This window comes from Pelophylax lessonae, assembly GCF_965119305.1.
Source record: "Pelophylax lessonae genome assembly, chromosome: 1".
Lineage (NCBI taxonomy): Eukaryota > Metazoa > Chordata > Amphibia > Anura > Ranidae > Pelophylax > Pelophylax lessonae.
In genome coordinates this window covers 238723395-238749667 of record NC_138768.1, presented here as the reverse complement: position 1 = coordinate 238749667, position 26273 = coordinate 238723395, and the positions used below count along the sequence as shown (strand labels likewise).

Below are 26273 nucleotides of genomic sequence, written 5' to 3'. Positions count from 1 at the left end.
TATATACATACATGCAAGCATCCATCTATATCTAGTACCTTTCAGTTGCATCCAAAACATAAACATATTATAGGTTGCAGTGAAAAAGGTGTGATTTAAATAGTTTTAATGAACTTTAACCAGTTCTGGACCAGAAGGATTTGCCCCCTTAATGACCAGGCCATTTTTTGGGATTCGGCTCTGTTACTTTAACAGAAAATTGCGCGGTCGTGCGACGCTGTACCCAAATAAAATCGATGTCCTTCTTTTCCCACAAATGGAGCTTTCTTTTGGTGGTATTTGATCACCTATTCGATTTTTATTTTTTGCGCTATAAACCAAAAATAGCGACAATTCTGAAAAAGAAAACAAAACAATATTTTTCACTTTCTGCTATATAACATTCCCAAAAAATGTAAAATCTAATTTTTTCATCCTTTTATTCTACATATTTTTGGTAAAAACAAATCGCAATAAGCGTATTTTGATTGGTTTGCGCAAAAGTTATCGCGTCTACAAACTAGGGGAAAGATTTGTCATTTTTATTTATTTTTTAGTAATGGTGGCTATCTGCGATTTTTAGCGGGACTGAGACACTGGCGGACAGATCGGACCCCTAACTGACATTTTTTACACTTTTGGGGGGACCAATGACATTACTACAGTAATCAGTGCTAAAAATATGCACTGTTACTGTAATAATGATATTGGCAGGGAAGGAGTTAACACAGTGGTGATCAAAGGGTTAAGTGTGAGCCTTGGGGAGTGTTTTCTAACTGTATGGGGGTTGGGCTTGTGAAATGACCATAGAGACCTGTGATTCTATATAGAAGGATCACAGACACTCTGCGGTCATTTCAGAGAGAACAACGGTCAGCTGTGTTTACAACAGCTGACCGTCCTTCTCTCTCAGCGGGGAGCGATCGCGGGTGCCCGGCGTTAATCGATGCCGCCGGTCCTGTGCATCGGCATCCCCGCTGCCTAGGGGGGGCGGCCGCTCCGGAAAGCCGACCTACCCCTACGCTGGTTCATGCAGCGAAGCCAGCCTGCCTGCGGCGGGTGGTCGGCAAGCTGTTAAGCATGGGTAGAAGTAGAATGAAGCCTTTTCTTACATACTTGATTTGTGAGCATTAAAGAATGCTATGATCAGAGACAGTGGTTGATAGGTATGGTTTAATTGCAAATAAGTACTTGTAATTGAAAAATATACTCAGCCTTCTATCAGTAGTTCGTTAGGATACCAAAGACCCCAGTGCAGAGATTAGACATGGGGCCCTCAATAAAGTATTGCAATTAGACAATATATCTATTAAAGTATAGATATATAAGGTTTCAGGAGATTTTCAGAACTGAGATTTTGCTTTTTTTTCAAACCCATCTGACTTTCTGCCTGTCATCTTCTTGACTTGTGATCTTCTGCTAAGCATTGCAGCCAAGAAACAACCTGCACAGCTGAGTAATAATATTTTTTGTTTTTGTTTTGGTTGTGGTCTGTTAGGCCATCAGGATGGGAATTAAAAGTCTAGAAGATCCTTGGAGTAGACAAAACTAAAAAAAAAATGAAGACATAACATAAAACGATTAAATGTGCCTAAGCAGAAACCTGAAAATGACCTTTTGTCTTTAATTCCTCTTAAAAAATAGCAGCGCCCTTGTCCCATCTTGTGGCACATCTTCACCCATCTGCTCCTGGCACCTGTTTCAGTGGTTGCTTTGTTCCAGGAGACGTCCCCCGCATATGGTGGACATATGCCCTATGCTCTCCTGATTCTGGTCCTTAGTCCTTAGAAACATTACTAGCTTACCCCTTCCTAAGAGACCCATGGTATATCCTGTTACACCTTGAAACCTTACCAAATTTCAATTTAAATTGGCCACTGGTAACTACTGGTGGCAAAGCAAACAATAACAAGAGCTTGAAATCAATAGTTTATACCCTTTTACAGAAGTCCACTGCTGCTTCAATGACTTTTTCACTGATGAGAAGCTCTCTAGTATTCTTAAATACGCAACAGGAATTTTCCTAAAATATGGACTCCCTGGATCCAACATGCTCACCCTTGCACACCAAAGGCCAGTGCCTACAGCCTCATAGCTGTGTATCTGCAATGTGAGATCTAAGGTGCTGATGTGGCTGACTGCTAGTCTCAAATGGTTTCCAGTGAGATTTTTTGATTTTACCTTTGCTTCTCACTGTTGACTTCCACTGTAAGGCTCTGTCATAAAGAAGGAAAACCCTACCAAGATGGCCGCTTCCACACGGAACAAAGCATTGGTGGAATTATGGAAAATCCACTGCAAGGAGACCAAAAGCCATAACCATTTGACTGATGATTTGGTATTTGATGAAACCAAATTTTGCAGGGATATAAATTTGGCACAGGATGTAGTTCCTTTACAGGAAAGATTTTAACACTTTGAGTTTCGGTTGTTTTATTGGCTGTTGTTGGCCAGGCAAGCATCTAATCCGGTTTCGGTTTTATCTGCTGCTTGGGGGGACATAGGCAGAATCAGAGGTCCTATGGACTCCTGATTGCTCAATAATTAGTATCACTGTCAGTGCCCTAGCTATCACAAGGAATGTTGTTCATCCCTTGTGAAAGCAATAAAGTTGAATAAAAGAATTTAAAGAAACAGTTTAAAAATGAAATAAAAATGAAAACACCACCATCCCCCCCATGCTAATGCAAATGCACATGTAGGTCCCGGAAGCATATGTAAACGGTATTGCAACACACCTGAGGTATCGCCATAAACATTAGAGTGAGAGCAATAATTCTAACACCAGAGTTCAAGTCTAACTATAACCTGGTAACCTGTAAAGGCTTTTAAATTGTCGCTCAAGGAAATTTTTTGACTACCATAGTTTGTCTTCATTCCATGGGCGTGCAAAATGTTTAATCTTTACACGTTGGGTATCGATTTACCTGGCACAGCATATTTTATATTTTACCAAAAAATGAGGTATTATATTATATTTGTGTGCACTAAAATGCATTTCACTGTATCAGAAAATTTGTGTTTGAGAAATGGCTGTGCAAATATTGTGTGTCATAAAAAATTGCAACAAACAGCATTTTATTCTCCAGCGTCTGTGCTTTCATAAAACATATATTGTTTAGGAGTTCAAAGTAATTTTTCTAAAAAAAAAAAAAAATTTTCAAAATTGCCTCGGTACGCAAGTGGTTAAGAGGGGATATGGCTACATTGTACAAATATATCAAAGGTGGCTCCAGTAACTGTACTAAAGATCCCCCCAAAATAACCTGTGGTCACAATTTAAGGTTAGAAGAAAGGAAGTTTAACTTTAGAGATGTGTAAAGAGTTCTTTACTGTTAGAGCAGTGAAAATGTGGAACTCCCACCTCCATAAAGTGGTACTAACTGAGAGTGTCAACAACTTCAAAAAACTTTTAAGATGTCTTCCTGAGGAAGCAGAATATACAGGGCTATGGGAATTGTTAGAGACTAAAAATCACACAGACATAGGTTGAACTGGATGGACCTGTGTGTTTTTTCAACTTTATAAACTGTGTAATACTGGTGACCAGTCTCTTGCCCTCTGCCTGCCTTTTTTTGGGAAAAGCTTCCAGAAATCAGTTACTCTTTAAAAGGATGTGTTAAGGGTCATGCAGGCACTTATAAATGTCAAATTTTATTCATGTAGTCTATTTATTATGGTTTAGGAAAGATAAGGCGAAATTAAAGAACTTCCAGTCCCCAGGTAAAAGTCTGTTCTGACGGTAAATAGCATGCATTTAGACACTGCAACATTGCACGTCAACTGTTTTTTTTTCTATTTATATATTTTAGGTGGATGCTAGGCAGTTTCCAGTCACTGTCCACTTCAATAAGCGTACCCCATTAGATGACTATACTGGAGAGTGTTTTAGAAAGATCTGCAAGATACACAGGATGCTTCCTTCAGGTAAAAGAGATTTTAAGTTTGTATGAAAGTTGGTTCATAAGCTATTAAAAGGCAGAATAGTTGAGGCTTCTGGCAAACTAGTACAGGAGTATGTGGCATTAGAAGTAGTTATATATCCTACAAAACACCAGCTTCAATGATACAATTTAATGTCAAATTATCTCATTTTAGGGGGCATCTTAGTGTTCCTCACAGGACAAGCAGAAGTTCATTCCCTTTGTAGACGGCTAAGAAGAATGTTTCCGTATAGAGGAAAAAACCAGGCTCAAGGTGAGATTGACAAAACAGCAAAATTATTATATCTTAATTGTACATGCAGGACACGGGGACTATTGGATATATGCTGCTACCTTCAGGTGATTAGGCACTGGCAAAAAGTTTTGTCTTGCGCTACCCAGCAGTTTCTGGATCGGTTACCCTTGGTGTATTCCTCGTAGTCCGCTTTTGTAATGCTTGTGTCAGATACTAGATTCTACGTTAATGTGTATGTGTATTTTTTTTTTTTTTTTTTAGCAAAACATGATCATGTTAAACAGGATAGAGATAAGTAATGCAAAGCACTGTCCAGAGAAATAGAATATTCTCATAAACTCAGCCTGCAGGTGTATCGCAAGATGTTTATAGTGTAGGGCTCATGCACACGAATGTTAAAAATGCAACCCTTTAGATATGTACTTCATACTTTTTTTGTTTTGTACAGATTTAAACACAGCTGATGACCAATTAGTTTATGCACATGGTAAAGTTTAGGAGAGTATGGTAGCACTGCGTTCATATCCATGAAAAAAAAAATTAAAAAAATGCCCAAGTCTTGTGTTGCAGGGTACATATATTGGAGTAATGTACATGCTTATACACCTATATGCGTGTTTGATGGTTAACACAATAGTGGCCAAATACTTCAAATTAAATACTAAAACCTTCCTAATCTCCAAATGAGCTTAAAGATGCAGCATATGAGGGAGGGAGACTTCCAGGGCTGTTTTCTCTGCTCCTTCTGCTGCATCAGCTGTAGCGGTCATTGTGCGAGGAGTGCAAAATGGCCACACTTTCGGTCCCGCCCAATACATCCTGCTGCACGGGTAGAAGCTGGGAGAGGGGACCTGCAGAAGGCAAAGACAAGGGGAATGCTACAGACAGCCCCCTCTCTTGCTGGCCTGTTCTTCCGAATCATCTACGGAGGCGAGTCAGGGGAAACCAGGGGCGCTGGGTGGGCACTCGACTTGAGTGAAAAAAAAGTTGAGAAACGCTGTACTAGAGGACGCAAACACCTAGTGCATTACCTCCAAAACGTTTATTTTAAATCATAAAAAGTAATATACTCACTCACAAAAGTAGAATTAAATTAAGTTAGACAATAGCAGCAATCCAGCAGATGTGATGGGCATCCCCACCGACGCCATACAATGGAGAACCTTACGCGTTTCAGGGGACAGACGCCCCCCCCCCCCCTTCCTCAGAGCTTTATTGTCTATTCTGTCTCTGTTATTTAAAATACACCTATGATAAAAATGATAGACCCTTCATTCCTTTGTAAGTGGGCAAACTGAACCAAGATAACTATGCAAAAATTTCCATACCTGGAATTCATCTTTAAGTGAGTGATTTCCAAACTGCAATACATGTGCCAAATGTTGCCAGCTTCCTCACAGTAGGTGGTACACAAAAGAGAATTGGACCTGGATTCGGTAATACAGCAATGTGGTGTGTTAAAGCTTGAGAATAATATAGAACAACCTTAGGTAGTTTATGGCAGTCTCAGCCTCCACTGCAAACTCCAAAAAAGCCAAATGTTACCTTCTGCCACACGCAAGAAAAAAAGAAACTACATGGGACTTTATTTAAGCAGTATAAAAATAAGCATAATAAAAAAGATGATAATTTTTTTTAACAGTATTAGTTCTGTCTGTGTTGCGGTTTCCCCTCACACCCTGTGCTGTGGACAACCTTTATACCAGACAGGAAGTGAAAGAATCTCTCTAACAGGCCTCTGATTGGAGGAAAACATGACAAAAGTTCTAATTCTTTCCTACCTTATCCAAAACAAAAAAAAAAACATTTTGGTTATAGTTACGTTTTAGGCTCCGTTCACATATTGGCGTCTTGGATCACGGGCAGAATCGCCACGACTCTGCCCGTGATCCGAGATGCCAATATGTGAACTGAGCCTTAGGAAAAAATGTATGTAGAGTAGTTGCTTTGCTGTTTATCTGTCTTTATATTCTCTGTTGTAGCCATAGAAGAAGATGACGACGACTCAGAAACTGTAAAAAAGCGTAAAAAGTCCAAATCCAGTAAAAACTTGGTAAGTGTCCAAGTTCAAACTATTGTTTTTAGAACAAAAACTCTATGGAATGGTGGTTATAACTATAAAAATATATAGAAAATAAAAAAATAATTAAAGAACATACCTTGTCTTTGTTTAGACTTTGCCTAAAATAAACTTAGACCATTATTCAGCTTTGCCACTGGATGAAGGAGATGAAGACCGGGAAGCTGGAGGAGACGACGACGACGATGATGAAGGGGAAGGATCAAATTCTGATCTGGATTTAGGAGATGGAGGCTCTGATGGAGGTTAGATTACATCCATCCACACACTCATACAAACCTTGTATTCTAAATCAATGACTGAAATCAGCAGTTCTGGTTTTACATGCTGCATACCATTACCAGGTCACTGATGCAAATATAAGCCACAGGCTTCCCGGACAGCCAAGAAACGAATGTTTTTAAAATGAGGTCAGCAATTGGAAAACTGCGTATTCCTCCTGCGGCGGATGTCCGTTAGTGGTATGACAGCGGACTGAAGTAATTTGTGGGATATTTCCTAGCTATCAGATATCTTATCTTTGTATGTCCACTGCTGCCATATATGTAAATGTTTATATATGCATACAGTAGCTTGCAGTAATGAAGATTTTTGCATTTGGCATTTTATTGAACATAAAATACCTGTCTTTACCTGTTCACGATGCGCTATAGCCGAATAATGGCTACAGCGTGGTCGCACTTTGTTGGGATACCGTCATACGACGTCCTCCCATGCTCATGCTGCCTGTGCGCCCTCGGCAGGGATTTGTGATCGCTGCATCCTTTGCTTGCAGCTGATCACATATTGGGGTAAAGAGCTAATCACGGCAGCTCTTTACCACGTGATCAGCTGTTTACAATCACAGCTGATCATAATGTAAACAGGATTTGCCAGTTATCGTAAATCCTCTCCTCACACTAACAGCACGTGAGGCGAGGAGTACCGGCAGGGCTGCTGTTAGGAATGATGGGGCCCCGTACAGCCTACCTGATGGGGCCCCCTTCAACCCCATCCCTGGCCCCGCCTCAAAACAAAATGCAGGTTTGTCACCGTTTACGTATATATGTGCGGGACCAACATGCATGTTTGCAATTACTCATGAACAAGGGGGAATGGGGGCTTTAAAAAGGTTTTACATTTTATTTTATTTATGTTACTTTGTGCAAAGTTGCTGGGGCTATTATGATGCAGGGATGACCAAGATATCACCCTTCCAATGCAGGGACGTGCCAGTGTTCTGTCAGAATAGCGCTACCTATCAGATTCTGCTACCGGAAGTAATATACAGACGAGAACAACTTACTGCGCATGTGGCATGCATTCCAACATGGCCGCTATGCATACCAATAGCTTTCCTAATGACACGAAGCAGCGGCGGACATCTTCTTACACCCACGCAAGTCTTCAATTTTACATTTATTTTATCAGTAAACTGACCTTATAGAATAAATCACAGTATTACATTTGTATTATTATTGTATTCTAGTAAATATAGCGAGAAACCTGCGGCCAATGTGGTGACGGCCACCTTGGTACACCCCGCACTGCTCAGCGACAAACTGATTCTATAGTGAAATAGACTGTTCCACTCGGCTGCGGTGAAATAGTCTATTTCAGTATATAAGGTGAGTTTACTGCTAAAATAAATGTAAAACTCCAGACTTGCGTGGGTGTAAGAAGATGTCCGCTGCTGCTTGGTGTTCTGTCACATTAGGAAACCTATTGGAACGCATAGTCGCCATGTTGGAACACATGGTGCATGCGCAGTAAGTTGTTCTTTCCGAATGCCACTTCTGCTAGCAGAATCTGATAGGTAGCGCTATTCTGACAGAACACTGATACATCAATGGGCGGGAAGAGGTTAAAGGGGAGTGGTTTGACTGTGCATGTTTACTGTCCCCCAAACACAAGTTTAAAGTACCATCTCACTGTGTCCTATAATCAGCAGCATGAAAATCACACAGGCTGCAGGTGCCCTGTCACAGTGTCATATGGATGCTGGGGATGCTGACTTTGTTATGCAGTAACACTCACTACAGCCATAGCTTAAAGTCAGCATCCCCAGCATTCATGTGACACTGTGACAGGGCACCTGTAGCCTGTGTGATTTTCATGCTGAGATCATAGGACACAGTGAGGTCTCTGTCCTCTGTTCTTCACTCACTGTGTCCAATCCAGCCACGCTGTCCTCCTGCTGTTCCCTGTCAGCTGCTGAGCAATCTGCCTCCGTACATGATCACACTCTGCACTTGAGTAAGGGGAGGCGGGGCTGAGCAGAGAATTATTGTATCCCTCCGCCAGGCAAGGCAGTGGACAGCAGCAGCCAGGACTATATTGCAGCAAATCACCATGGAACTAAATCCTATGTATACATGCGACCCGAAAATGGAAAAAAAGTCCCGCCACTGCACTCACTTCCTGGGCCCTTCTGCTGTCATTATAGGGCCCAAGAAAATGTAATTACACCCCCAAGAAATTACAAATTAGGAAAAGGTTTAGAAAAAACTATTTTTTTTGAACATGCAGAAATTTACTGTGATGCTGCCCGGGCCCCTTGTAGAGCTGATGGAGCCCGGGCCCGGTACAACAGGGCTGGTTGTACTGCCCTATCAGCGGCCCTGAGTACCGGTAACTGGCAAATCCACACAGGGAACATGTATACTGAGAATCAGGGCACTGATCATCAGTACAGCCCGAAGAGTGCCCATCAGTGCCTATCATTGCCACCCATCAGTGCACCATATCGGTGCCCATCAGTGAAGGAAAAAAATGACTTATTTACAAAATTTTATGATAGAAACTAAGAAAAACATTTTTTTTTGGAAATGTTCTGTCTTTTTTTGTTGGTTTAGCAAAAAACAAAACAAAACTCAGTGGTAAATAAATACCACCAAAGGAAAGCTCTATCTGTCTAAAACAAAACTATAAAGATTTCATATGGGTAGAGTGTTGCTTGACTGAAAGCTGAAAATTGTCCTGGGCAGGAAGGGGGTTAAAGTGTGTGTTCTTATTTTTTCAGATGAAAAAGCAGACTCTTCCCTCCCACTCTATGTGCTGCCATTATACTCACTGTTGGCTCCTGAAAGACAGGCCCAGGTATTTTGTTTTTTTTCCCTTTCATTTTCCATAGCAGGTGGACGGCAATAATATTGTTAAAGCTCAAGGCAAAGACAAACAAACTTTAAGATGCATTTTTGGAGTTGATGCTTAAAGTGATCCTGTGCTCTAACTATGGACAAAAAACGAATAATTTAGTTAACCAAGCAGTAAAATTGCTTTGATCCAAGCTCTCACATATCTCTCTAGATGCTTTTATTTATTAGTACATTCCTAAATCGCAACCAGGATTCTAAAGGCTTTCAGGGCCAGTTCACACTGGGAAGGTGCTCCGCATTCCTGTTCAATGCACATGCAGTTAAGTGCGGTGCAATTTGAGCCCCTTCATTTTGAATAGGTTGAATGGCACCAGACTGCAACAAAAGTAGTGCATGCACTACTTTAAAAGCACAGCAACCGGATCACATGGTACTTATGTATTTCTGCACTGCATTTGCAACATCTTAACATTGACACCCGCTGCAGATCGTAACTGCAATGCATTTTGAATGCGGTGCAGGAAACATGCATGGAACATTGGTTTCCAGTACTGCATTCTGGTGCTTCAAAATGCACTGCAGTTGTAATCTTGCAATCTGCAGCGGGTGTTAATGTTAAGGTAATTATGTTGCAAACGCAGTGCAGAAGTACCATGTGACCCAGTTGCTCTGTAAAAATGGAAAGACATAGCCTGGCGGCTGCACACCGCTTTGGGTCTGGATAGACCTTTCCTAAGCCTGCACCCACGATAGCCAGCAGCATCCAACTCATCGGACCTTGACAGCCTGATCGGTGTCCCTTAAGCATTTACCCTTTTGCTCTGTGTTTTTAAAGTAGTACATGTACTATTGCTGTGGTCCCGTGCCATTCAACCCATTCAAATTGCACCGCTCTCAACTGCATGTGAATCGCACAGGAATGCGGCCCTGAAAGCCCTCTGTCTTTTTTTTATTTTCTTTTAGCAACGACATGTTTACATTAGAGTCTGGCAGGCTGCCAAGATCTATTCTCATAGAAAAAAAAAAGATTTCTCTGTGAATATTGAAAATGATTCTCTCCAATATGTCTATAGATACAGAGGTGAATGAGGCCTTGTTTTAAAGTGTTTTTTCTTGTTCAAAATATGTAAACATTTTAGCATGAATGATCTGAACACAAATTCACTTTACATTGCCCCTTTGCCGTTGCTATGGGCATGAAATATTTTCATCTTAAACAGTTAAATCACTTTAAAACAAGCTTTCACTGACCTCTAGAGCTAATTGTATTGTTAAGTAATTCCACTTCAAAGATTTCAACATATACTTTAAAGTCAACTTTCAGTTGGTTGTGAATCAGCAGTGACAAGTCTGATAATTGCATCCCCTGCACCATTTTTTCATCCCACTGTAGTACAATCAGGCACAGCCTACATTGAGAGTGGCAACTCTGCTTTAAATGCAGATGCAGTGCAGGATTGTTGCCACACCATCAAAGGAAGCTGTGTTAGGTGGACTTCTCTAGCAGGCTCAGCAGGTGAATGTGGGACCTTTATTTTTTTGGGTTGTAGAGAGGTCTTTAAACGCAGATGCACTTAGAATCTAGTGCTGCAGCACATATTTTTGAATGGGAGGCCATAGTTGTACTTTTATGTACATTGTATGGGCACAGAAGGATTTTCCTGTTGGGCACAATGCAATGTGTCAGTGTGTGCATAGCAGCCCTTGACCATAAACCCATGTTGCTGCAGGTGGTATCCATTCACCATATGTAACTTGTCGGATACCAGGTATTTATGAAGGCTTTAGTTTTATGCTTTTTTAATGACTTTATGGGTGCACAGATTATTAATCACTGATATTGCCTGGAATCCTAATGTTTTCAGGCTCCTGCTGTCTGCCTAGATGGCATCAGGGGTAAGGAGCACAGGCAGGAACTGACACTTCCAGGTTTTATCAAATACCTACTTATGTTTCATGGGTCACAACATGAGAAAAAAATAAATAAAAAATGGGAAACTTGTGTTTGCCCATTAATATTGGTCTGTTTAACTCAGAAATGTTTAACTGATTGACAAAAATCTCTCAGGTATTCAATCCTCCACCCAGTGGCACAAGATTATGCATTGTGGCCACCAATGTGGCAGAAACTTCTCTCACTATCCCTGGGATAAAGTATGTGGTTGACTGTGGTAAAGTGAAGAAGAGATTTTATGACAAAGTGACTGGTGTATCCTCTTTCCGTGTTGAATGGACATCACAAGCCTCAGCTGATCAGAGAGCTGGAAGAGCAGGACGTACAGAACCTGGTCACTGCTACAGGTTTGTGCTCTTTTTTTCTGGAAATCAATATGTAAGAACTTACAGCCCGAATCTGGTTGGTCTACAGCAGTCATTCCCAACCAGTGACTCAGACACATAACTCTCAGCTACATTTGTAATTGCAATAACTGCTGCATTCTATACTACGCCCAATGATAGCCTGGTTTGCACAAATACATGATTTTATCAAATAAAATTGTCTAAGTTTTTGTTTATTGCTAGCAAAGTTGTTTCTATGTTACTTTTTCTGAACACTTATTGGGGGACACAGCAGACTTCTGGAGTATAAGCCCTATCCCATATGGGCAATAGGCAAAAAGAGGAGGAGGAGGGTTTCCATTCAGAACATTAACTGCTCCTGGTAGGCATGCAGTACTTTCTTTAAAAAAACAGAGATCCATTGCTTTAAGCCTCGATTCACACTAGCGCGACTTGTCAGTCTGACAAGTCACGCTCCCTCGCAGTCCATTGACTGCTACAGGACCCGTTCTAATAGGAGCGACACAAGTCGCTCCGACTTAGAGAAAGGGTCCTGTACTACTTCGGGGCGACCGGGAGCGACTTGCATAGACTTCCATTATGTGAAGTCCATGTAAGTCTCTCCGAAGTCGTGGTGCATGGTAATGCACAAGTCGCCCCAGTAGTACAGAGTCGTGCCGCCCCAGTGTGAACCGACTCTAAATGCTCTGTATCCTTGGCAGGTCTGCTTCTCTATGAAAGGTCTCGTTATTCTGATTCAGACATGGCTAGCAACATGTAATGCTGCTTTCTGCCTCCCAGAGGCAAGCTTCCTTTATTTTCTTTTTCTACTGGCAGAAAAGGAACCTTCTACCTCCTTTAGCTAACTTTTTTTTCCATTTTGGTGCATATTTGTGGAAGGACATGCCACTTCTTCCTGCATTAGATTTCTGCAGACAACCGCAAGCCTGCAGGTGGAGCATTGATTCTGGTCTGTGGTTATCAGCATTTCTGGTTGAACCATGGATTGGAGGGAGGTTAGATGGCTTGCAACATGTAACTCTTCTCCCATACATGGGCTGTTTTAGCTTTCAGACTGGGTGGACAACATTCTGAATTCACTCTGCATGTCCAGGTCAGGACGCAGTGAACTTCACTCATACATTTCTGGGATAAAAAGTTCCCTCTGTGAATTTCTACAGTCTATGTATGCCAGGCAAATATTTGTTCTTCACCAGTTTGCCTCTTCAAAGGCCTAGAAAAAAGGTGTCTCTTTCCACCAATTACAAAGTTGAAATCACCTCCTACGCTCCCCACCATTTCTTCCCACAAATCTTTATTATCTTTAGTGCCTTTAAACACTTTTTAAATCCCTGCAGGATCTTGCCAGAGGGTAATGGGTCCTATACTTGATTTCCATTGTCTCAACTACTACATGTGTCACTGTCTGCATTTTCTGCATTTTTCCATAGGGTACGAACACTAAGTGCACAGTCTTCTCAAAGATGCTGGCTCCAATTTTGGTAATCCTGTGCCCTGGGAATCCTGATTCCTTTTTTTGATGATTTGCTCATCCAGGTGTAGACCTATCAGGAGACTTTACCCAGACGGAGTTTTTTTTTTAAGATCCTGTAGAGGTTTAAATGGATCACAGACCTCCAAAAATGCTCCCTGAATCCCTCTCAGCACCTGGAATACCCTGTTTTTTTGTGGGGGTTTTTCGTAGACACCTTAGCGAGAGTTGCCCACAACCTGTCATGATGTTTGTCCTTGTATGCAAGTTCCTGGGCTGATTATAACCTTATCCTGTTCTCTTTGCCCAGAATCATGGCCAACCTCTCTTCCTTTACTGTTGGCTCTATTCTCCCCTGGTGCCTCCCTCTGGAGTGAAAGGTTTTTCCTCGGTTGTGGAGGGTACTTATGCACTCTGTTGATCACCTTTAACTTGTCGTGCTCTTAAGCGAAGGAGGCAGCCTTTCTCACTTTAATGTGGTACAGGCTTTAAGGGCTTCCATTGACTTCACAACCCCATGCCATAGGCTGGGTACTCTGTCATTCTCAAAGCTCTTCCCCAAGAGTTTCCTCACATTCAAGGGGTGGAATCACTGGACCAACACTTGGGCTTATATTATTAGGGGTCAAGTTGCTTGTTTTCCATGTCACTGCTCATTCCAGCTGAGTAGTTAGTCAATCCTGGTCATTTCATCATTAAATGTCACCTTCCCAAGTGTGTAGGTCTGCCATACTGTTCATTCATTCGTATGTTTACCAAGTTTATCAGACCAACACATGGCTTTGGCTGATGTCATTTTGGCTGCAAGGTGGTTGTGTGATTACTCCTAGCCAGTCTGCAGTTTTAGTTAAGGCGTTTTTGTACACTGAGTTCTACTATACCCCCCAATAACTCTTAACCACTTGCCAACCAGCTGCTGTACTAATACTGCGGCAGGTCGCTCTCTGTCCCGTGAATCAGTGTACCTGTACGTCGCTTCGTGAGACAGCTAGTGGGGGCGTGCGCGCAGATTGGCCACAGAGGGTTCCTGTGTTCCCACCTATTTAGGAACACAGGTCTCTGTGTTTATCCAGCAAGTCCATCCCCCATACAGTTAGAAAGCACCCCCTAGGGACACAACCCTTTGATCACACCTGGTGTTAACCACTAAAGTGTAAAAAATGTCAGGTGTCTGATCTGTCCCAAAACGAAATTGCGATGATGTAGCACATTACTCCCGTGCTCCGAAACAGAGCTCCCTGTCCACTTCATTCCACGGAACTCACACTTGGCATTCTAAATGGCTAAGGTCTTGCTGCCCCATAAGACTGGGATTGTCTGAAGGCACTGTAATCAAAAAAACAAACAAAGGGCGCACTGGCCTAGCGCATTATCCTCAATATCGGCTTTTTTGATAAAAAATGTGTATATTCACAAACAATAGTTCTAAAACAGCATATCCAATCCAAACATCAGGAACAATGAGTCTTATCCCCTTCTTCAGAGCCCTGATCCTAGTCCGATCTGTCTGCCTCAATGTGGCAGTCCCGCTAAAAATCGCTGATCGCCACCATTACTAGATAAATAAAAATGACATAAATCTTTCCCCTAGTTTGTAGACGCGATAACTTTGGCACAAACCAATCAATATACACTTATTGGGATTTTTTTTTAGCAAAAATATCTAGCAGAATACCTATTGGCCTAAAATGATGAAAAAAATTGATTTTTAATTTTTTTTATTGGGAATGTTTTATAGCAGAAAGTAAAAAATATATTTTTTTTCAGAATTGTCGCTCTTTTCTTGTTTATAGCACAAAAATGTATTTGTGGGGGGGAATAAAAGGACATCAATTTTATTTGGGTAGAGCGTTGCACGACTGCGCAATTGTCAGTCAAAGTAAGGCAGTGCCGTATTGCAAAAAATGGCCTGGTCATTAAGGGGTTAAAACTGTCCAGTCCAGAAGTGGTTAAAAAAAAAAAAAAAGGATTTACAGCGAGTACAAGAATCCTGTTTTTTCATGCTCTTGTTTAGTTATTTGATATTATCTAAACCAGTTGTATTCTATAATACACATCTTTGCATCCTATGTACAGGTTATATTCATCAGCTGTCTTCAGTGATTTTGAGCAGTTTTCTCAACCTGAGATAACTAGGCGCCCTGTTGAAGATCTAGTTCTTCAAATGAAAGATTTGAATATTGAAAAGGTAAAATGAAAAAACAGCAATGTTTTCGAGTGAAAATCAGGTCATCTTTTTGCCTTGTTCTGATTTTATCACATTTGTGTAAACGTCTGATAAAATGGAGTTCAACTAGTGGAATGCAATACTGTTCAGTATCCTTGGATCAATTTACAAAAGTACTGTTATGCCTCGTACACGCGTACCGATCGTCGGCCGACCGATCGGCCGTCTTTTGTCCAGGGCTGTCCTGTCCGCTGAAAAGTGCAAAAGACTGCACACGAATTTTGTCGGCCAACAACAGCCGACTGCAGAAGTGATGTCATGTGATGGTTAACTTTCCGTGTCTTTTTTCTTCTCTGAGCATGCCCAGTCTTGCAAATCTGCTGATTGTCGGCCGAATTCTGTACTGACTGGCGAACAATCGGCCGTTCTGGTGTTGGCCAACAAAAATTTTAATGCCTGCAGGACAGATTCTTTTCGGCCGAAAGTGCGCTGTCGGAAGCATCATACTAACAAGCCTACAATCGGCCGATCGGTCGTCGGCCAAATATTTACAGCCGACAATCGGTACGTGTGTATGAGGCATTAAAGACCTGTTTGTAACTTCAGTCTCTGAAAGAATTTAGTCTTAAAAAAATAAAACCAATACTGAAATGCCTATTTCTTTTTTAGGTTGTGAATTTCCCATTCCCTACACCACCCTCTTCTGATGCCCTGATTGCAGCAGAAGAATTACTTATATCTTTGGGAGCATTGCAGGAGCCTCCAAAAACTGGCAGGTATGCTTACAGTCTACAATATAGACAGACTTAAGCAGAGCTTTTGTTTTTCTTGGTTTGTAATAGATTAATGTGGGCTAAGGAGGAACATTTTTTGAAAAATTAGATAGTGGAATCAAACCGCGCTGACTCTGTGGTCAGTAAAAGCTGCCAGCACTTCAACTTGACATAGGTAGTGATCATCAGACATAGATAAAATAAGTGCAGCGCTAAAAAGGTATATACGTAAAATCATAAATCGCCTTCAAATGAATGAAGTGAAAATTGTATAATAATGTTACAAATAGTAAACTATAAACCTCATAAAAAGAGTTGAGATCTTTGTTAGAAGATGTCCATATAAAATTGCAGAAACAGAGTCCCAAGTGAAAAGGTGACTTTGAAACAAATAATGGTGATAATAGTGATAGAATCCAACACCAGCAAGATAATACAAATGCGCTCACCAGAAGTAATGGACCCAAAATTCCATATAGAATATGGGTCATTCAAAGAAAATTATGGTAATACGTCCTCTCTCTCAGCATACAGTTGCCCAATGTACATGTCAGGATGGACAGGGTAGTCAGCAGTGGAACGCCCGGACTTCCCAACGGATGATGTATACATGAAAATAACCAAACGGTGCAAACATAGCGGTAAACTGTTTCCCAAAATGTATTAAAAAAAGAGAAATACACTTACAAAGTTATCATGTAAGGCAACGCATGTAGTGAGGAGATGGCAGAATGAGGTTACTGACGCGTTTCATACAATAGGATATAATCTTAGGAGAATTGCCATGCGTGTATACCATAATCATACAAATATATATAGATTAGAGCCAGGAAGTTGCTTACTCAAGCACTTCTGCCCACCTGTCCAAGATGGCGGCGGCGTGCGGTCCAAGCCTCCATATCATACAGGAAGTGACCTCATATTAGCTTAGCAATCCAAATCCTGTTTAGCAGATTTACAACTGATATAATCATCATGTACTTCAAAAACTGCCATCAAAGTACATCGATCTGTGCCTTCACTAAAGCGTGGTAGTGGAAGTAGCACACTTATCAGAGAATGACAGAAGCCGATAGTCCCGTGTCTGCCGGAAGTGATGGCACAATACGTGTACTTCCGGAAAGTTAGGTTCAATAAGCCATGAACCGGAAGTGATGTCCTCGCAGGCGTCCGCTCCGAGAGTCACTGGTATATCTCCTTTGATTGAACGTCTCCTCCCATTGGGGAGGAATCTAATTCCGGAAGCCGCGATTGTGACACTGTTACACAGATTTACTGTATATACTTCCTCCCAAATGAGTAATCTCGGAGTCAATTGATAGGCAGGAAAACAAAGTGTCTATATCTGCATTGGACATGGATGTTACCTTTTTGTGGATACAACTTCGAGGCTCTCATTAATCTAATAAAACCAACTGTATAAAATATTTTAAAATTTTAAAAAATTCTTTACATAAACAATTCTTTATGCAAAAAAATACTTAATTCAAAAATAAAAAGGAATAAGGAAAAGGAACCAATGAACAGAACAGATGGGTCATACATGTAGGTACCAACAAGGTGGGTATACTGTATACTGTTATGTATACCCACCTTGTTGGTATGTGAAAATGTGCCTTTTTCCATGAAAACCCATTTGAGTTCTCAGGTTAGAGGTTCTGGAGCATGCACCTAAACCATGCTTTAGATATTCTATCTATAACATGGACTTCGATTAGTGATGCATTTCATGAGCAAGTAAAGCAAAAATCAACACTAGGCTGCTTGCATGGTCTAAACTAAATTATTGCTTATATACCTTCTCTATAATGCCATCAGTGGGTTTTAATATGTATGTTTTCTTTTTATTATTGCAGATTAAATGCTCTACAGAAGGCTAAACTCAGCAGTCCAATCACTCCTCTAGGGAAGACCATGGCATCATTTCCAGTAGCTCCACGCTATGCTAAAATGCTTGCTCTGGGGAAACAGTATGACTGCTTACCTTATGTTATCACTATAGTGGCAGCTATGACCGTGAGAGAATTGTTTGAAGAGCTGGACAGGTGGGTGAGCAGCAACTTGACAATATTGTACTGTTTAATGAGCTCATACCTCTTTTTTTTGGTGTGTTGCAAGTCTATATTTTTTGTAGCCAATAGCCAATATGATTGGGTAATCACAATTCATTATTCTTTGAACCATTAAATATTCTGAAAGGCCCAATGTTTCGTAATGATGATATATATCTGTTCTCATAGTGACTGATGCAGAATGTGTAGTCCGAGACCAAACCTGATTGTCCAATAGTCCTTATGTGGAAATCTTTATTATATAATCAAACATTTATTACAGGATGCACCAATCACACTGGCATCATGAAGCATTGTAGGTTTTGTAGAGAGAGAGTATAATAGAAGCTGCTTCTTTCAAGTTGTCTTTACTTCATTTTAATATGGTCTATGAACAGAGCATGCAGGGAAGGTAGATTAGTCAGTGCTCCTGACTGACCACTTTGCTCCTACTGGCTAGAAATACAAATCTTTTTCCTATGTAATATTTTACATATGCCGGAATAAAAAAAAAAATAATTTCACGTTTTCCTAATCCTGACTATAATACAGAAAAAACTCTGTGTATTTATTTTTTAATAACAATTGAGAAATTTTTGGCCAAATTTATTGGCCAAACATGTGGATTACATTGCTTTCAATCATTCTACTGAGTTACAGTACATTGTAAAAAGGAGCATTGTAATACAGAATATCTGTGTAGCATTGCAAAGCTTGAAGCAGAGCCTGCACATGCAGTGAGTAAAAATGGGTGCTCCTTTGTACATATATAACTAATTTTTTTTTAACACTTAGGTGATTTCAAGGGCTAATTTTTTCCCTTAAAAATAATAAAGAGATTCATACATACTTGCTCTGTGCAAGGATATTGCACAGAGGGTCCCTTGTCTCCTCTTTTCGGGTTCCCTGCCTGGTGCGGTCCGCCCCACCTTTTTTGCATGTGCCACAATAGCAAGCTGCTTGCTATGGGGGCACAAGTTCAAGCTCGCTCCCTAGCCATGCTATGTGCATCCATAGACATACAGTGTGGCTCGCCTCTGCTCCCGGAACACTGGATTTGATTGACAGCAGCAGGAGCCAATGGCTCCCACTGCTCTCAATCTGTCCTGTGAGACCAATAAAGACTCAGGCAAGTTATAAGGGAGGTGGGTGGGGGGAACAGCTAGTGGAAATTGGTTTACCTTATTGCAAGAATTGCATTTAGGTAAAAAACCTTTTGACTTTAGAACCATCTTAATACACACAAATAAAATAAGATACAATGCACATTAGGCTCTTCTCTTTATAAAATGTATTTTGAAAAAAAAGTTCCCTTTAAAAAATAAGGTGGTGTTCTTACAAATTTGTCTTTGAAGAACACAAAGGTGATTCTGAACCCTGTCACATGCAGGAAAATGTGAACACTGGAGGGGAGGATGCTGTTAATTGCCATTCATTATTGCACCACTGACTGTAAACTTGTGCCTATTCTGACCTCTGGAAAATCTGCATTAGCTATGGATATGATCCATTGATGGATAGGCAACTTATCACACAGAGTAAGAAAAAAAGCTCATTTACCTCTCCTGTGCTGGTACTATTCCTCTAGCAGGAAGGCGCAAGCGCTTAGTACTCAGCCCTTCAAAGAGAAATTCCAGGTATGTATGTTTTTACATGGTTTCAAAATTAATTTCAAAACACTTGGTGCTTTTAGTTCTGCATTAAGGTTTTGCATCAGTCTATTGAACCTCACATTTTTAGCATTTAGTTTTTTCTTTTTTTACAATTCAAGTATGATGATGTTAATTCTGTATATATGTGTCATAACCCCTAACATAAATTGCCTTTGCTTACATTTAATAGGCTTTTTGTAGGTTTGTATTGTGTGTGCTCAAAGCAGGTTTTATGTAGATTTTTTATTAATAAAAAAATAGACTTGATCAACGTTTGTAGGAAAACTACGGTACAGAAAGCCACATAAATTCTATAAGATCTCTAAAGAGTTTTAAAAAAATTGGAAAGCGTTCTGGGTAACTTAGAAAAGTTTTGACGTTTGTACTTTGCATGGAAGCTGGTTTGACCAAGTGGGGTACAGCAGTGAAAGAGTTAGAGTGGCTGACATTCTTTTTAAGCTGTGCATGCATCAGAAGGAAAAAATATCCCTCCTAGTTTTAACATATGTATATATGGAATGTCATAATTATGTGTTGTTTTTCTTTAGACCAGCTATTAGTGATGAAGAGAAAGAGACACTGAAAGCCAAGAAGGCTCGAGTGTTACAGATGCAGAAGATATGGGCAGGGCAAGGCCCCGCTCAAAAGCTTGGTGACCTGATGGTTATGTTGGGTATGTATTGCAGATGTGCTGTTTCTAAATTCTAGAGGGGATTTGTCTTCGCATGATGGGTGGTGATATAGGAGGGATGACAGGCGCTGTGGCTGGTGAGGATACGGGAACAGCAAACTGAGTGGGTGTTTAGGGATTGGGGATAGCGGGTGGTGCGGGGGAGGGGGGCAATGGATAGCAGAAACCTTGGGTGGTGATGGAAGAGGAAGCACAGACTTGTGGGTGGTAAAGGAAGGTGGGGTGCAGGGGGTTGGTAGGATTGCAGTGTAACTTGCAGGAACAAGAGGCTGCCTCTGTCCCTAGAAGGCAGCCTTGCCAACCATAAAAATCAAGGCACTGATAAGATAAGAGGGAGACAAGTGAGTAAACAGACCCAATAGCCCGCAGTGTGAATGGATCACTAGTCACTGGCTGTCTATACTGGGCGATCAGCCTTTTTATCAGCTTCTCCACCCCTCTCAATCCCGGGTCTAGCTCAGAACTCCAAGTTCTCCAGGTAAAAACAATGTCCCAATAGTCTGCTAAATGCAGCGTCTGCAGAGTGCAAAATATAAGTGAATTCACAAAAGTGAATGGCTGTTTTTAACACTCCCAAACAAGTGCACATTCACAGTAATTCCATATAGGTGACAATGGAATCACTGTCTTTCACATTTAAACGGACCAAAGCTCACATTTTTGTATGAACCTCAACATGTAGGAGCTGTGGGAGAGAGTGCATTGGTCAGGAAGGGATCAGCTTAAAATAGGAGTGGGGGATTGTCCAGGAGTAGAGCAATGTGGGTAAGGGAGTTCCAGGGGAAGAAGAGCAGACATGCGAGTCAAGTAAGTGATTGGATTTGGTATGTGGTGTTGTGAATCTGAGGGTGTGAATGATCTGAGATCCCTCAGGCTCATTTCACACCTGAGCATATAGTTTTTAAGCGTTTTTTCAGGTGTTTGGAGGCAGGCATTGACATCTGACCAGAAACGCTTGTAATCTGCCAAAAAAGAAGCTCGTATACTTTTTTGTGCTTCAGGCAGCAAAACGCTCAGATGTGAACAGAGGCCATTGAAATGAATGGGAGTTTGCTTGTTGGGTGTTTTGGAACTTCAGAGATGAGTGTTCTACAAGCTGAAAAACGTTCAGGTGTGAACAGGGCCTTACAGTACATTTTTTTTTTTTTTAAGTGTCCATTCACACTACCGCGACTTGTCAGCCTGACAAGCTGCGGTCCATGCAGTGCTACAGGACCCATTCTAATAGGAGTGACACAAGTCGCTCCGACTTAGAAAAAGGGTCCTGTACTACTTCGGGGAAACCTCGGAGTGACTTGCATAGACATTCATTATATGAAGTCCGTGCAAGTCGCGGTGCACTCGACTTCACAGGTCGCCCCCGAAGTCGGAGCGACCTAGTGTGAACCGAGACTAATTGTTCAATAGAGTAGTATAGGTGGGGAGTGGAAAAGTAAAGAGGAGGAGAAATCGCTACTGGAGGCAGAAACTCTGACTGGCCAAATGTAACTCTAATTTAGGCCCAAAGAAAACGAAACTTTGCTGAGAAAACAAAGCGTGGAGTTTTATTTTTGTAAGGATTTGTAAGGATATATGTAATTTTAAGATTTTGTTATAAATATTGAGCAAATAAACTACATTTTGTCTTTTGTTTGGTTTAAAGTGAGGATTTATTAAAGGAATAATGCTGTTGTATCGTGTAGATTACAAATATAAGTTTGTCTCATTTCTCATTCAGGTGCTGTAGGTGCTTGTGAATACTCAGGTCTGACTCCCAAATTCTGTGAACGTAATGGCCTCAGGTTTAAAGCCATGATGGAGATAAGACGTTTAAGAGGACAACTTACCACTGCTGGTAAGTTGCACTCAAGTTCATTGAAGATAAATTAGTAATCAGTGCATCATAAGAGTTCATAGCATCTGCTCTTTTTTCTAGTCAATTCACTGTGCCCGGATGTCACCATATTCCTTGATTCTAAGATGCCACCGCCTACAGAAAGCCAAGTGAATTATTTGAGGCAGATTGTGATGTCTGGTTTAGGGGATCACATTGCTAGGCGGATTCGTCCAGAAGAACTTCTCAATGAGAAGTGGAGAAATGCTTATAAGGTAGACAAATCCCATTACTCATAACTGTATTCTGTCAATGTCTGTGCAAAAATATTTCTTTTTATGGTATGAAAATGCCATCCCATTACAGATAGCATTTTATGCTGGGTTAACCTGAATTCAGACATTTTCTTGAGATTCATGTATATTCCCCATATGTATTTTGGGAAGTGATTTTCCAAATACATATGAGGAGAAAAAAAGTATATTGCTTTAAATGTAAATATAATTGTTATGGTACAAAATAAGACAAATTTAACCTCTTCAGACCAGCTCTCTTGTTCTGGGAGGGCATCCATGGACAGAAAGTCCAGAAAGACATTTCCTTTACACACGCAGGTTAATTGTGTGCTTTGAGGAATGCCTCAATTCTCAAAATGGTATTCGCTCCTCTTTCTCAAAAGGGTATTCAGCTTTTTGCTGAAATTTGTCCTATGGAAAATAAATTTAAGAAGAAGTATGCTGTTCCATTACAGCAGTGCATTCTGCCATTTCAGTTCTTAAAAAAAAAAAAAAAAAAAAAAAAACACCTTACAGTTTCTATTGAGGATGTCTTTTAAGGATTCTGTTGACAGACATCTGGAACCCAACCTAAATGTATTAAACCCAAATGCATAAATGCTTTTTTCCCCGTATTCTTCTGCCCCGCAGCTAGCGGTTACTGCCATGTCCATCTGCTGGCTGCAGCACAGAACCTGCAAGGGCAGTAAAGGCCTTTAACAGTTTGTCGACCGTTTACTGTGTGTGTGTATATGTGTGTGTATATATATATATATATATATATATATATATATATATATATATATATATATATATAATATAGCAGCAAGGCGGCTCACCTGGGCAGAATCACATGCCTGTATGTGATTCTGCATTTCCGGGTCTCGGATCTGCCTGCGCGCTAACTGCAACTCGCTCCTGCTGTGTTTGGACACAGCGGGAGCCAGTCAGCGGGTCCTGCGGACTTGATGTCCGCAGGGACCTGCCGATCATTCCTGGGAGAGACAGAACGGCGGTCTGCCAATGTAAACAAGGCAGATAGCCGTTCTGTGAGAAGGGGAAGAAGAGACCCAGTGTTTCTGCTAAGCAGGCACACGGATTTCTGCCTCTCACAGTAACAGCACATCCCCCACGGTTAGTAATCACTCCCTAGGATTTTGGTCAATATTGACTTCATAGTATCATGCAGTTGCTGCAAATTTGCCGGTGCACAGCGATTATGCAAATCTCCTTTTCCACCACATCCCAAAGATGCTCTGTTGGATTGAGATCTGGTGACTGTGGAGGCCATTGGAGTACAGTGACCTCATTGCCATGTTCAAGAAACTAATTTTGAGAGGATTTGAGCTTTGTGACATGGTGCATTATCCTGCTGGAAGTTTCTATCAGAAGATGGGCACAATGTAGTCATTAAGGGATGGACATGGTCAGCAACAATACTCAGGTAGGTTGTGGCATTTAAAAGATGCTCAATTGGTACTAAGGGGCCCAAAGTGTACCAAGAAAATATCCCCTACACCAGTACACCACCACCAGCCTGAACCGTTGATACAAAGTAGTATGGATCCATGCTTTCATGTTGTTTATGCCAAATTCTGAACTTACCATCTATATGTGGCAGCTGAAATCGAGACTCCTCATACCAGGCAACGTTTTTCCAATCTTCTATTCTCCGATTTTGCTGAGTCTGTGTAAATTGTAGCCTCAGTTTCCTGTTCTTCACTGACAGTAGTGGCACACGGTGTGGTCTTCTGCTCCTGTAGCCCATCTGCTTCAAGGTTCGATGTGCTGTGTGTTCACAGATGATATTCTGCATACCTTGGTTGTAACAAATGGTTATTTGAGTTACTGTTACCTTTTTATCATCTTAAAGCAGTCTTCCCATTCTCCTCAGACATCAACAAGTCATTTACGTCCACACTACTGCCACTCACTGGATATCTCTTTTCTCTTTTTCGGACCATTCTCTGTAAACCCTAGAGATGGTTGTGCATGAAAATCCCAGTAGATCAGCAGTTTTTGAATTACTCAAACCAGCCTGTCTGGCACCAACAACTATGTCTCAGTCAAAGTCACCTAAATCCCCTTTCTTCCCCATTCTGTTTCTCTGTTTGAACTTTAGCCAGTCATCGTCGCCATGTCTAGATGCCTACATGCGTTGAGTTGCTGCCATATGATTGGCTGAGTAGCAATTTGTGTTACCAAGCAATTGAACAAGTGTTCACAGCTTGCTATGGGGGCACATAGTGAATGCTTGCTCCTGAGGTGTGTGTGTTTATGGACCCGCGCTCCATAGACACACAGCTGGGCTTGGCCACGCCCCCTCTTCCTTACAGCATTTGATTGACAACAGCACAAGCCAATGACTCTTGCTGCTGCTCGAGTCCTTGTGTAAAGAGGAAGAGGGGTGAAGAAGAGATAAAGCTGTGCACATCGCTGGATCGATTTGATCTGTTAAACTTTTTTTTAAGCTTAAAGTGTTACTAAACCCACAACAGTAAAATCTGTCTGTAGATGCAGAATAGCATGCTTGTTATACTCGCTGTGTAACTTAAGTGATTAATCCTCTGCATTGTGTAAAAAGGCTGTGTGCTCCTGTATGCACAGATCCTCCTCCTTCTGCATGTTCACTCTGGACAAGTCCAGATAAGCACAGTAAGTGTAGTTCAGCTGCACATGCTCAGTTTGGTCTCTATTGCTGAATAGGACACTTCCTAGTTTTAGCTGTGCTATTCAGGTCACATGATAGTGACATCACACATGTGGGTGTGTATACAGATCCTAAATGACAAAATAACAGCCCAGTTCCTCCCTCCATGCCCAGTTACAAAAAAAGAACACAGTGGGTGGGGTGTCACATCTTGTTTGATGGAGGCTTTGTCTCCCATAAAAGCATGAGGACACAGGCTATACAGGATTTCAAGAGGCAGTAATTCCATAAAGGAGATAACACCACTGAACATGTGGTGTTGTTTTTTTTTTTTTTTTTTACTTCTCAACAGCATCAGTTACAGCCTGCAGACGTGCATAATGAGGTCAAAGATATTTCTAAACTTTTAAAAATACATTTATTTTCCAATTTCATAAATAATACAAATCATGGCAAAAATGTGTTATGTTTTCTTTGTTTTTTATATTTGTAATCCTTATTTCTCTTTCTGTGCCTTTTTTTTCTTTTTTTTTTCTCTCTCCCGTCATCCTCATCCTACCTGGCAATTAACACCCCACCCCCTGTCATCCTCCTCTTCATCACATCTGGCAACCCACTGATACCTTATGAAACTCCCCAACCTCCATCATCCTCATCACACCTGGCAACCCACTGATACCTTATGAAACTCCCCAACCCCCATCATCCTCATCACACCTGGCAACCCACTGCAACCTTGCTAACACCCCACCCCCTGTCATCCTCATCATACCTGGCAACCCACTGATACCTTACTAACACCCCACCCCCTCTCATCCTCATGTTCATCCTCATCACACCTGGCAACCCACTGATACACTACTAACACCCCACCCCCTGTTAACCTCATCTTCATCAAACCTGGCATCCCATGGAAACCTTGCTAACACCCCACCCCCTGCCATCCTCCTCACACCTGGCAACCCACTGATATCTTACGAACTCCTCACCCCTATCATCCTCCGCTTTATCACACCTGGGAACTAGGGTTGCCACCTCATCCCTTTAATCCAGGACACATATTAATTACACAGGTTCTGAGGCTTATATAATGCACATAAGGCACCAAGTGAGT

At 41.2% G+C, this 26273-nt stretch overlaps 1 protein-coding gene across 1 annotated transcript in view; it reads left to right on the top strand.

Moving 5' to 3' along the window:
- DHX37 (DEAH-box helicase 37) overlaps positions 1-26273 on the top strand; it is a 70176-nt gene that overhangs the window by 30662 nt on the left and 13241 nt on the right. The window contains exons 11-22 of the mRNA XM_082261934.1: positions 3792-3906; positions 4078-4176; positions 6141-6211; positions 6333-6483; positions 9240-9316; positions 11384-11616; positions 15164-15275; positions 15924-16030; positions 17884-18072; positions 20279-20403; positions 22139-22255; positions 22337-22509. Coding sequence (XP_082118060.1) covers positions 3792-3906; positions 4078-4176; positions 6141-6211; positions 6333-6483; positions 9240-9316; positions 11384-11616; positions 15164-15275; positions 15924-16030; positions 17884-18072; positions 20279-20403; positions 22139-22255; positions 22337-22509 — 1569 coding nt within the window. The remainder of the gene's footprint in view (positions 1-3791; positions 3907-4077; positions 4177-6140; positions 6212-6332; positions 6484-9239; positions 9317-11383; positions 11617-15163; positions 15276-15923; positions 16031-17883; positions 18073-20278; positions 20404-22138; positions 22256-22336; positions 22510-26273) is intronic.